Below are 14,046 nucleotides of genomic sequence, written 5' to 3'. Positions count from 1 at the left end.
TTTCTAGGACAACAATCAACAATTCAAGTGCCACTACAATCATAGGGATGTAAGGCACAACTTAATATTTACTTCATAGCTTTTCAGAGATAAAACCATTTATGACCTTACTAGTTGGTGTGCTAACCAATGGCCTGTCTTTCAAACAAAAAGGAACATCATTTAGTAATAAACAACACCTGCAGTTTCATTGCATGATATGAACAGTTTAAAGATTTCCAGATATCATCTGTATTTAGAAATACAACATTCAAATTTGCTATGAGATCGTGCATGCCAAATTCTCATATTCTCATAGAGAAGTTTCAGTTTTATAAAACTAGAGTGAACCACAAGTGTTATAATCCCATTTCTGGAATGGAGAAAACCTTACCCTGAATAAATAGTTGTATTAATAGAAATCACATCTTTTTTATCTATTTATCCATCGTATAATTCTTCACAAAAGTGCATAATAATAAAAATTGGTGATTTTATTATTTTTTATTCACTGTTTAATGTGTAAAGTGAAATGGACCTCAGGCGCTTTTCAGCCATGATACAGACAACAAAAGGAGTTGGTAAAGCCAGTTAATGGCATGTTTTTTAGAAAGAGGGAAAAAAAAATAAATGTCCAAAGAAAACCCACATATGAAGAAGAGAACATGCATAATCCACACATTTGGTGACTGGAGATTAAGAATGAAAAATAGGCCCTGGAACTGTGAGGCAAATATATTAACCACTGAATCACCAAAATATTGTTAATAATCCAAGTGAGTCATCTATCTATATTAATCAACAATGGTGGAAATGCTGTCCACCAGCACCAGATCTCTTAATTAAATTGTCCAAAAACCTCGAGTAATGAAAACATATATTCTTATCCATGGTATTCCCAGTTGATGTTTGAAATTACACCAGCAGGCACAGTACTCACAGAATTAGATCAAGAAAAACTTTGCCATCTTCTTCCATACATCAATATGACTTTATTCCTTGAATGCTGACTTCAGAAACCAGTAGTTAGAATGCATTTTTAGATGCTTTGTGGTTTAAAGCATTCAAATAGACATTTTAGTAAATGACCATATCTTGGCCTTTTTGTTAATATGTTAGGCCATGCTTTCAACATGCCAGTTATGCAAGGGCCTAGATTTTTAATTATTCCTTACAGAAAGATAGTTTCATTAAATAAGAAATTCCCATTAAAGACTGAACTACATAAATCACACGTCGTGAGCTGGAGGAGGCTAAAGTAACTATCATGAATACTGTGTCTAGCTCTGCTAATAACTCCATCATCCTAAGCCTAAAGTTAATTAATGGATGCTATTTATGCAATCACCCACACCCAGAAGTGGGTTATTGCTATTATACAATGACATTATTTAAGAAAAAAAAACTTAATTTTCTTAAATAATGTCCTTGTATAACGGCACCGTGCTTCCACCTCTGGCTATCTCCTCCTTGCCCTATCTGATGTATTGCGCATGCGTTTGGAACTTGCGTTCCCACGCACAGCCAGTATATCAGTGCTCGGGGAAAGTAAGCAATGGAGAAAAGAAGATCTCCATTTCTCCACTTTTTTTTTCTTTTGAAAAAAAACCTTAAAATTAAAGAATATATCAATGGAAAAATGGTCCGCTTGACTGGACCTTTTTCCTTTGTATATTCTCAACGGGCACGCTGGTTGGACTGGCCAATCAGCATGCTCATTTTACAAAGTTAATGGCCAGTCATTGTATAATTTCTAATAACTTTACTAAGATTCTATATTTTATGCCCGGACTTTCAACATGTACTTTATGATACTTATACTTGTAGCCTTTTGCACTGCTCATGAGGGCTTTAACCCAAAACATAATTTTACAGATCATCCTTCCAAGTTACACTCCTGTCAATATTTTAGTATTTTAACTGGAATTAGAGAAGAAGCAGGTTCATAAACCAGACGCATTGAAATTTGTAGCAAAATGTTGAATGCTGTGAAGTGCAGTACTGTTAATTATATTAATAATGCAGCCTCATAAATATTCTAATATTCAGTGGTTCAGTTCTTAGCTCTAGTCCTCTCTTTACTCTCTACATGGGGTTTTTCATGTCATAAACATATACATTACTTTTCTTCCAGCTCCTAAAACTTGCTGCACGATAAGTTCACTAAACTGCCCTTATAGTTATTGCATGCATCCTTGTGACTCAGTAAGGTTGAAAGACTAAAAAAATGTCATTACTTTGTTTTGTTTTCAATACTAACTCTACGCATGTATTTTTCCACCACTAGGGACAATGCTTTGCAATCATAAGATCATAGGAAGCACAAGCCAGTTGAGTCAAAAGATGATTCACACCTTGCCAATACTCATAATCATCCTATATCCCAAGTACTGACTGAAGCCAGGCACTTAAGAGAATTCCACGGAAATGGGGGTCCAATAATTTAAAACTTTTTCTGCCTTTACATCTCACATTGAGACTTGTGATTCAGTATTCAGAAAGGAATGACATATCCAAAATGCAACGAGTGAAGGAGAAGTGAAAAACTTACATCTGTACTGAGGCTTTCACGTATTTTAATGCAGTGGTATAAAATGTTTGTGATGTCAGAACACAAAGTCTGAGTACAAGACTGAAAAGTAATCATGTGACATATGAAATATGCCCTTTCTGTCCATTTCACTCTTTATGTATAGGTATGCAAAGTAGTCTGCATGTCCTTCTGTGACCATGTGGCTTTATTTTGAATGCTCTGGTTTTCTATCACATCCAAATGCATGCTTTTGGTGAGGCTCCCCTATACCACCATACTCATCGTTTCTAACCCTAAAATGGAGGGGTCTATATTATATCATCGAATGCTTAAAAAATCGAACGCTGATTGATCAACCTAATTTAAGCAAAAGCTTACAATCTCGAACTGTCACATCAGCGATTTTTTTCCTAGGGAAAAAAATTGCTGATCCAAAACGCATACACACAACACAAGCACACCAAACAAACAGAAATCCACACACATACACCTAAAATCTGATACCTAACCCTATACTAAACTATGCACACACCACTAGCTACCCACTTACCTTAACCCAAACCCTAACCCTAAGGTCCGTCACCTGCTCCCTAACCCTAACTCACTTAAATCCGCCCTAACACTCACATCCACACAATCGCACACTTTCCTGAATCTGACCGTTAACTTTGCACCATAACACTGAAAATACTGAAGCAACAGAAACGGACAACCAAATTCTTTCCCTAGGAAAAAGTTTGAGTTTCTGCTGCTTCGATATTTTGCAGTTTCACGAAAATAAGTTTGATCAATCAGTGTTCGCTATTTTAAGCATTCGAGGATATAATATAGACCCAAATGGAGACTCCAAACCCTACACATTACATTAGTAAAAACCCTTTCCTGCTAGTACCAATAAACATGAGATACATGCAAATACTCATGCACACACCAACAATGTAAAATTTGCTTTTCTTCCTAGCTCTAACCCTTACATGCAAACCCTCATGCACACAGTCATCTCTAGCGTTTAAATTTTTGGTAAATCCAAAAGTTTTAGCATTACTATTTATTCCCACTTATCTTGATCACATACACATCTCCTGAGTTAAAGTAACATTTGATGTTACTTATTTTATTTAGTCCTGCACTCAACAATGAATGTTTTCAATAAATTCCTACACTAGAGATGTCTGTTAATAACCTCAGCAGTTATTAGACAGCACCATTACATTATCTATATACCTATCATAAACCAAAAACAGACCTACTCTATGATATCAGCAAGGGCTTTATGCCAAAAAACAAAGACACATGCTTTCACATTAAAATGCTTTTTCAAGTTTAAAAAAAATCACAGCTTATGTCTTTCACATTTAAGTAACATTCAACCATACACAACTGTAATCTAAACCAATCATAATAGATGAGATTAGGCATAAATGCCAAAAATATTAAAGGCAAAGCACATCAATAAATACAAAACAGCTCCTTCAGTATGTCAACTTTCTCATATTCAAAACAGGTCATAGGCTCCAACATTCATTTAAGCCATGTTCTTCCAGAGTATTTAATTTAGTAATCCATTTATGTTCATCATTTTCAGTAAATGTTTTAATATCACCTTCCCTTAAACTAACTTTTGTAAGTTGTAGTATCATTGATCTAAAAGTGTGACTCACTACACTCAATAATATGCTTTTCTAGAGCACATGCTTACATTAATTTCTAATGTCATACAGATGCTAATATCACCTATCCTATTTATCTCTTTCTGTCTATACATGTCCCACCCATACACACATTCATACACACACACACATCTATCTATATATATATATATATATATATATATATATATCTATATATCCCACCCATACGCACGTTCATACACATACACGCACACACACACACACATATATCTATATATATATATATATATATAAAAATATCCCACCCATACACACGTTCATACACTCACTCACACACACACACACATATATATATATATATATATATATATATATTTATATATATATATATATATATATATATATATATATATACAGATATATACACAGAGAGCGCAATTGATATAGTTATATATAAATACACAAAATGTGCTTGTAAAATAAGAAAATCATTACTTTGTTTTGAAAAATTAAGTCTGAATCACACTGTAAAGCCATATTTTTCATCAAATCCTAATGCAGCTATACATATTTCATTTTGAATTAAAAGCTAATACTTACATGATAGCTTCTACACATGGCAGTTGTTCGGACTGGTATTCATAATTCACAATATGTTTCACAAATGCTTTGGAAACCTGTCTGCAGCAGCCAGGAGGCTTTCCAGGATCTAAAACAGAACAATAGATTGATTTTATTCTGAAATATTGCACTTAACATTGTATAGAGTAGAATATTTTATAAATATATATGCAGGAATTTATCCTTGCTTTAAAATTGCTTCCAAGCTGGCTGGACATTATAACACATGTTCTCTTTACTTACTCTACATCTAAAAAACAAATGATTATAATTAACCATACAAATTACATCACTGTGCAGTCTGAGATATGAACTAATATTATAATGCCAGAGAAATTCTACCTTTTACATCATGATATTCTTATTTAAGCATTGTTTGCAGAGCATTCTACTTGTCTCCATATTTTATTTTTATTTTACCATACTCTACCAGAAGAATAAATGAACTGTAATAGTATCAACATTAAACATCCATATTTTCTATCAACATGATGCCAGCGTAGCACATACTGACAGGGGGTATGAACTTAATTCACATCTTGCTTCCAGAGGAAAAGGCAGTAGGTAGGAGTCTTCTATATTTACCTTTGTGTACAAACTAATACAAAGTGGTGTACAGTCATTGAATTACAAAATGTTCTCCCCTGTGCAATATTTGTTATAACTTCACACATTGTTGAAATCTTTCATGGGAAGTGTCTTGCATGCAGATATTCCTTTTATGAAAATGAATGCTTGAAAGCTGCATGTCCGCATTATGCATTGTCATTTGATAGCTTATATAGTATTCCACTGATACAGATTCAGTTTAAACATAAAGTAACATCTTGTTAGTTATACACATGCATTATATGTCATTTGTAAAACAAGTAAATCTACTTTGCATATGTACATTGATAAATCAAGCTATATAGATAGTCTGGCAGATAAATAGAGATAATAAGAAAGATATAGATGTAGACCTACTCACTACTTTTTCTGTGATGTAACAAAAATACAGACTTCATGCATCCCAATAAAATTATCGTGGTAAGTAAAACAAAGTTTTTTTTTTTAAATGAAATACAGCACAGTCATAAATCACTGTAGAGGTTTTTGATCAAAGATAATAATAATTTAAAAAGACTACCACCAAGTCAGAAAAATTAAACTTAATCCATTCTAACATTTTCTTCTAAACTGCTGTGACATAACACTAAATAATAATAGATCAGTGACTTACTGGTCAAAGATAAGGCAGACAAAGCCAATCCTAAAATCACGATGAATCTGAACACATAGCTGATGTGCATGAGTCCTGCCATTTTTTAGTAGTTGTTTATTGTTTCTGTCTTATGGACTCTTTACAGCTATGGAAACAGTTCTTTGTGATTTCTGCAGCCCGAATGTCAGAATATATAGCATCAAAAAGAGGAAGCTGACATTGTGTGTTAATGTTTTATGCAATTTGCCTAGAGACAGTGATGGTGAAAATTGTCAGGAAAAGGTGTTGTCTTTTCTGGGGATCATGACGTATTGCTAATAATAACATTTAGGTATTCCCTTTATGATATTATGGCAGCAAATATGTTTCAACAAAGACACTAACATGTAAATGGTAAATGAATGAAAAGCCGGAATCTTCCCAGCACTTCTGATGAAGTACTATAGGATATGCTGATGTGAGAGGATATGCAGTCAATAATGACTCTTGATTCTTTATATTTCTCATTTAGAGATCAGAATACAGATAAAGTGTAAATCAGAAAACAGATAAAGTGTAAATCAGAATACAGATAAAGTGTAAATCAGAAAACAGATAAAGTGTAAATCAGAAAACAGATAAAGTGTAAATCAGAAAACAGATAAAGTGTAAATCAGAAGAAAACAGATAAAGTGTAAATCAGAAAACAGATAAAGTGTAAATCAGAAAACAGATAAAGTGTAAATCAGAAAACAGATAAAGTGTAAATCAGAAAACAGATAAAGTGGAAATCAGAAAACAGATAAAGTGGAAATCAGAAAACAGATAAAGTGGAAATCAGAATACAGATAAAGTGGAAATCAGAAAACAGATAAAGTGTAAATCAGAATACAGATAAAGTGGAAATCTGATGTAGTTTCACACATTTTCTGTTTATGGTTAAAAGGCAAAAATAAATTTACAAAAAAAGGTATATGACTAGTATTTATTTACAGAGTAGAAAACCTCCTTTTATTTACTTACCTGAGATCTGCAAACAATCAAGCTCTATGTGGAACAGAGCCAGAGAAACACATAAAAAATGTGTGATACTAGTTCTAAGATCAAAATTCTAACTTACTACAAACATATGTAGACAGCTTGTTCGATGATCAGAGAAGAGCTCTGTACAAGTCAAACTTCCTAATGACATTATGCTATATTGGCAATAGTGAAAACATTTTCTCAGCACAGGATCCCAGACATACCAGTAATGAAAACCATATCAGAACAATGTAAACTATCTTAACCATGTTTACTGGAGTTGTGCATGTTACCAAGGACTGCTTCCTCAGGCTGTATTTGCTGATTACTTCTTTGAATAATATTCTCATGCTCATGTGTAAGGTAGGCCTTAGTCTCTCACAAGGCTTGATGCAACCCATTCTGACTGTATTTGTGTTGTACCAGCTATTACTAGGAAATGATTGCTATTTCTCAAACTTTTCTTTTAGGAAAGGGGACAAATCAAGGACTGAGAAGCAAGGATATTTGTTTAAAGTTCTATGAAATGAGAATGGGGAGCAAGCTATCTCACTGAAGGTAGTTTCACTAAAAGCAGTTTTTTCAACAGTAGAGATTGCCTTTTTCTCCAGTGTTATGCAACTTTGTAGTTGGTATATATATATATATATATATATAAATTCCGGGGGTGTGGGGTATAGGGTGATTTGCCCCTACGAAAAATAAAAAAATAAATAAATAAAATAAACAAAAATGATTTTCATGTTTGCCAAAGATAGTTTCAAACAAACTGCTTTCAAGTTGTTTGCCATCACCAGAATTGCCTTTGACAAATCTATATGAATCTGTGTAAATGTACCACTGCTGCCAATGTCTGGCCTATATCATTGTTTAGCCTCCTGTTAAAAATCTTGAAATGGATTATGTGCAAAAAACTAGCATGTCACTTGGAAGTCTATGGCACTCTGTCAGACAACAAACATGACTACTATACAGGTCATGGGACAGCCTTTATTCCAATGAAAAATATTTATCAAGTCTGCTAAGCAAAGACAAATATATGCTTAATTCTTCTGAAAGGCTTCTAAGACTATCTTTTACAGCATGTTAGTTACAGTAAGAAATTCTTTCTTTTCCCTAACTGAAAGATGACAGCTGGTAAAATAGACATTTTTTTTATCTCCATTATTAGCAGGTAAATATGTGTCTTGTTGATTCCAGTATTATATCCTACTACTTGTCAACATTTTTGGAAGTGATATCTGTCAGCACTGTGTGTGAAGTACTATGCCGCAAGTTTCCAATGATTTTATGGTTGACTGCAGTGGTCACTGCATAACCAAGATAGAGAGAGAGATGTTTTGAGAGAGAGAAAGACAGAGAGAGAAAAAGAGAGAGAGAGACATAGAGACAAAATCCAAACTGCAATATTATTTAAATTGTCAAGAAATGAAAACTCCTGCAGTCTTATTCCAATCCCCCACCAACAAAAAATGTCCAAAGTAATTCTAATTATAGAAAAATATTGCCACACTGACATTGTATTAAAACTATTTGTTTTACATTTACTCCCCCTGGAACTACTCATTTAGATTATCTGTAGCTATTACAGCTACTTAGGGTAGGCTGTCTGCCACTTATTGTTTTTAGTAGTTAGTTAGAGACCAAATTAACCCTCTGGAATCTTGAATTTACAACTTTATACTGATGTCTTTATTGATCCTATATATATATTTCTGCAATATTTACATTTCTTTTTTTGTATTTGTAACCATTACAGAAGTTGCATCTCATTCGTTCATCCTTTAGTGATATCCTATACTATCTTCTTATCCTGGTCTGTTTTATATCATGGGTCACTTATTAACCTACACTGTTTTATTATTCCACTCTGTCTGCACTCTTAACAACTATGGTTGCCAACCTGATGGCATTAGGTATTTTGAGGATGTTTAGTAACTTCCTTCTGCTAACAGAAAACTCTTTATTATTTCCTCACAACGATTCAGTTTGAGAGGTGTAAGTATTTACTTAACTTGAAGAGTACCTTCTCACCTAAGAATGCATCTGCTAAGCACAACACACACATAGCAGAGAGTACTTCCAATAAACCATCTGAAGCTGAAGTTGTTAAGAGAACACTGCCAAAGCCTAAGAAATTTCAGGCATTAGCTCACACAGCATGACACCCATCTTTCCCCTTCACACCCCAATATCCTGGATCTAGTCCTCACAGATACAACCACTTCTTGCAGATCTCCATATGAATCATGTCTTGTTAAATCAGGTCATAAATTACTGACCTTTTCCTTTAAAACTGGAACCACTTCCCCAGTAAATACATCTGTGTTTTGGGACCTCTCAAAAATATTTTTTTTTCACTTACTTGATTATCTAAATATATTCTGCTGTAATAATCCTCCTGTAATAGATCTTATTGCTACAGCCACTGCCTGTGTCTCTGACTTTTACTCCCACTTAAATAGTTGTATTGATAAGGCAGTCCCTATCTGCACCAAACAAAATGCGAAATTTAAAAATACCCCCCTGTGGTAGAATACCCATATAAATAAACTATATAGCAGGAGAAGCATATTGCTTAAGTCATTCACTCCAATGGAGCTCTGCATGTTTGCACTGTAAATTCCAATGGGCAGTATGAATGGCAAAATCTTGAGCACAAACTATTTTCATAGTGGAAGAATTCTTTAGGTTCTAGGTCTTAAACCAAAGTCACAGTAAACACAGTAACTACTACATTTGTAATATTTTGTAAACAACTTACAATAGCTCAGCAACACACATACTGCCAGCAGCATTTTATTCATCTGGTTCAGAGCTTTCACATGAGGCTAAGGAGTTCTGTCTGTGTTACTTGGTTGTTGAGATGTTTAGAAAAATGTAAAAATTATATCTATATAAATTAATATAATAAAAACAACAGTTATATATTTACCTGTTCTAGACTGTGGTGGTGGTGCTGCGGTAGCGTTGTCGCCTCACAGTTAGATGTTGCCCATTTGATTCTCAGTTAGAGCGTCTTCTGTGTGTTGACATGCATGAATGGGCCTTCCTTCGTTGAAGGTTGTGTGTTAGGCCTGGCAAGCCAGCACATAAAAATCTACTGCCAATCATTAGCGGACCGGAGTTCCGTTGTGGTGACCCCTAACCGGGAAAAGCCGAAAGAAAGAAGAAGAAGACAGAGCTCAAATATTAAAGCAGTTGAGTTTGCTATTGTGTAAGCTTTTAGTTGAAATCTTCTAAATCCTTGTATGTAGCATGGTTTTGGAATTACTGATGCAAATATGCACAAACAATATTTGATGCCTAGAGGTGTCAGTAGGAGTTAACTGCAGATGCACCTGGAGGTGTCCTTTGGATGTAATGAGTTAATCCGTACAATAAGCTTCATTCTACCTTTCATTAAGAACACACTTCAGCAAACCAGTAAACAGCTTAATGGTACCATTAGGAAGCTGAAACTAAGTATTAACTTACTATGGCCAGTAAAACTCAAAAATAACTGATCACCTTTATTTAACTATGTCAAGATGTTAATAGCTAAGAGCCCACAACAATGTTCAAAGTTTTAAACATATGTTATGTAAGTATATACACAAATTTACATATGCAGACATCAGAGTTCAAATGGACATTTTTAAATAAATATCTTATATGATATTTAATCGCAATGCAGCAGCCAGACTCCATTTACTAGCATAATAAACTCTAAGGTTGCCACCATGTAGTTTTTTCCTTTCTTTAACAACCTCAGATGGTATATAAAAGCTCAACCTGAGCACTGATCTTGAAATTGCCTACTTCATGGATTTGTGCTTTGGATGGACTTATGTAACCATGTAAAAATTCCTGCCATTCTAAATGATTCCCCTGCATTAGTTCATAAGCTTCTCTTTTTAAAGAATTACTGCAGCATTCAGTTATGCAGATGGAAAGAGATTTGACAGTGTCCCTAAAGACTATGGTTTGAATAAAAGGACAGAATGTGGAGGAGCAGGCCTGGGAGCAGTGGTGATAGTGGCCAAAATCAATTTTCCTTTATAAAGAAATGGGCTTGCAAAGTAGAAACAGCTGAAGAACCCATTTGTGGAAACTGAAGGGTAATGTTCCAGTAACAGGAATGAATGGTAGCTTCATAGTGGTCATTCTCATGGGTGTACAATTGCTCAGTCATGCTGGAATACAGTTGGTTTACCCTTTCCAGTTTGCTTCCCCTTTAGAAGAGTACCATCTTTCATATGCCTCACCTTATAAAATATAATACTGGTAGGTATAGTTTCTCCATAGATGGAGTCACAAACCTCTAAGAGCAGAACAGCAGGATCTCACAGTTCACACTTAGAGAGTGGGTGAGAATAAGAGACACTGGTCAGCAGTGGTGGTAAGTGCAAAGTAAGCAGGAAAATAAATAAAGATAAGAAACTAAGTAGCCAGTAAATACACACCTAAAAAGATACATTTTACAGTGTGGACTGTCACAAAAGGAGATACTGCCAGCCCAGCTATCAGGAATTTCGTAAATAATTATATGTCATTTGTGAATATCAAGATGATTCATATGCTTTTGTTACAAATGTCTTAGAACTGTACATTATGTGTATATCAAACTGCTGGTACAGAAGTATGTATTGAAAAGGATTATAAAGTACTGAGGTTTAAAAATGTATCCACAGTGTACCCTACTGAAGCAGAACAGAAAGGTACATACACTATTGTAACTGTTTAAATGTACTTTATGACCAAGTAATAAAACAATGTTATCTTTCAGTTTCAGTGCAGTAATAGACACAATGTCTAGAACTAGAGGTTCTCTGCATTGTCTTGCAAGTGCTTTATTGTTTTATGACTTGCAGGCTGTACCTTAGATCTAAGAAAAGCCTTGTTTATGTATTTTCACAGGTAGATGCTAAATGCCATCAGCTGCATGGGATATTAATTTAAGAAATCTCTGAGAGAGACTGAGTATTATGTATTTGTCTTTGATCTGACAACATCAAGATCCACTCACCACATTTGTCTTGTTTGTTCTGTAAGTAAGTTAACTAAGTTGTAGTAATTCTCTTAGATTCAGTCAGGAATATAGTGAAGTATACTTTAGAAGGTTGCTTTGTTTATTTGAGACAGTCCTGCAATGTTGATTTAAATATTTCCTATGATTTTGAACTCTGATATTACTGTGATCCTATACTGCACATTTTCTTTTATTATTTATTATTAAATATATTTAAACCTTTTGATGTGGATGATATTTGTGTGACATGTTTAAGTTTTGGGAGTACTTGCATATTTATTTGGTGACATGTGGGCCACTCCTAATAGCCTTGCTCATGGTCAAACTACCATTTGTATTGATAGTAACTTTACACAGTAAGAAGAGACACCCTTTGATAAGGGCCTTAAAATAGCTGATAAGGAGGTGGCCGGTGGCAATGATAACTACCTTATAGTCTGGGCAGAAGGGGCCATAGCTAGTAAACCTGTGCCAGCCTTTCCCAGGTGTGTGTGTATAAATCAAACCTCAAAGTGTATGTGTGTCAGCTACTTGGGCAGGGACACAAAGCACTGATTTGACAGAGAGGGTACTGGAGGTCTGAGCTTGGCCACTCAGCTGAGCTCTCAACCCTATAGCTGTGTCATTGTGGAGTCTTACTGAGGATCTAGAGAAAGAGGGAAAAAACAACCCTGGAATGACTGTGGTCTCTGTGTGCTCTTAAGGGAAACTGCAGTTAATGCAGGGAGATGCATCTGGAAATACTGTGTGTGTACCTCTCATCCTCCCAATGTACATCAGCCACTGTTGCCAGTGGTGAGGATTGAGGCTCCTTGATTACTGGGCCAGTGGTGGGGCATCACATGGACTACATTAATAAAATGTATATCTCAAACTTAATTTTTGAAAGCAATCCTTTGGATCCTGCCTGTTTTCCTTGTTATCAATCTAATCTACTCTTATGCATTTTAAGTTTAATTTAGTTAAATTATATCTGACCCATTTGACCAGAAAACAGTAAGTAATAGTCATAAAATATAACTGTTAATGGCTAAGTATGTCATGCAACTGAAGTGAAACAAATAATAATCTGGGTATTTCTTGCGAAAAGGCACTTTATAATATGCTTGCCTTGAGTTGCTGCAATGCTGACTTCAGTGGATGTCATAGTACTTCAACAAGCGATTCCTAAATCTATGAAGAAACAGTATAATTTTAGTAAATATACAGATATTTAAAATTACATTGATTAAACTGACTCACTCAAATAGAAGCACACTTATTCTCTGAAAAGTTATTTAGGAAATGTTTTCAGATATGTCAATACAACATAATACACTCTCTTTCTCACACACTGCCTTAGGTAAAATACAGTGATTGTTAAGATAGATCTTGAATATTATTACATTAGGAATGTTCATATATTAATACTGCTAAATGCATTAGATATTTAATTGTGATTTTTCAAATTTACTAAGAAAACAGTGTAGCAATCAAATTTGCTGCCTATTTTGAGACCACTGGAGTTTCCCTTTTGTCATTAATCCTTAATTGCAACACAACTATTTCACAAACATCCTTCCTCAAATGTGGCAGGATTCATTTTCCATCTTGTGGTATGACTAATGTCTTTTTCATTCACATGCATACTGAAAGTTGCATCATTTAGATTATTTTATTTATTATTTTTTCCCTAGACATACTCTAGACAGAAGAGGAATGAAGGTCAGCAGGACTAAGACAGAATATATGTGTGTGAATGAGAGGGAGGATAGAGGAATGGTGAGGATGCAAGGAGTAGAGGTGGTGAAGGTGGATGAGTTTAAATACTTAGGATCAATTGTTCAGAGTAATGATGAGTGTGGAAGAGAGGTGAAGAGGAGAGTACAGGTAGGATGGAGTGAGTGGAGAAGAGTGTCAGGCGTGATTTGTGACAGACGAGTACCAGTAAAAGTGAAAGGGAAGGTCTCCAAGAGGGTAGTGAGACCAACTATGTTATATGAGTTGGAGACAGTGGCATTGACAAAAAGGCAGGAGTTAGAGCTGGATGTGGCGGAGTTAAAGATTTTAAGATTTGCACTGGGTG

General features: G+C 34.7%; 1 protein-coding gene across 3 annotated transcripts in view; it reads right to left on the bottom strand.

The window, feature by feature from the left end:
- The window catches only part of LOC122800844 (eotaxin-like), a 194,030-nt gene extending 187,894 nt beyond the window's left edge, over window positions 1–6,136 (bottom strand). For all 3 annotated transcript variants that reach the window (XM_044070158.1, XM_044070159.1, XM_044070160.1), the window contains exons 1-2: window positions 5,987–6,136; window positions 4,744–4,852 (exon numbers count right to left, since the gene is read on the bottom strand). In XM_044070158.1, the coding sequence (XP_043926093.1) occupies window positions 4,744–4,852; window positions 5,987–6,068 (191 nt within the window). In that variant the 5' untranslated portion in view covers window positions 6,069–6,136. The remainder of the gene's footprint in view (window positions 1–4,743; window positions 4,853–5,986) is intronic.
- Window positions 6,137–14,046: the final 7,910 nt, after the last annotated feature.

This window comes from Protopterus annectens, chromosome 4.part1 (genome assembly GCF_019279795.1).
Source record: "Protopterus annectens isolate FY-2018-M chromosome 4.part1, PAN1.0, whole genome shotgun sequence".
In the NCBI taxonomy this organism is placed as follows: Eukaryota; Metazoa; Chordata; order Ceratodontiformes; family Protopteridae; genus Protopterus; species Protopterus annectens.
This window is presented reverse-complemented; position numbering and strand designations above follow the sequence as displayed.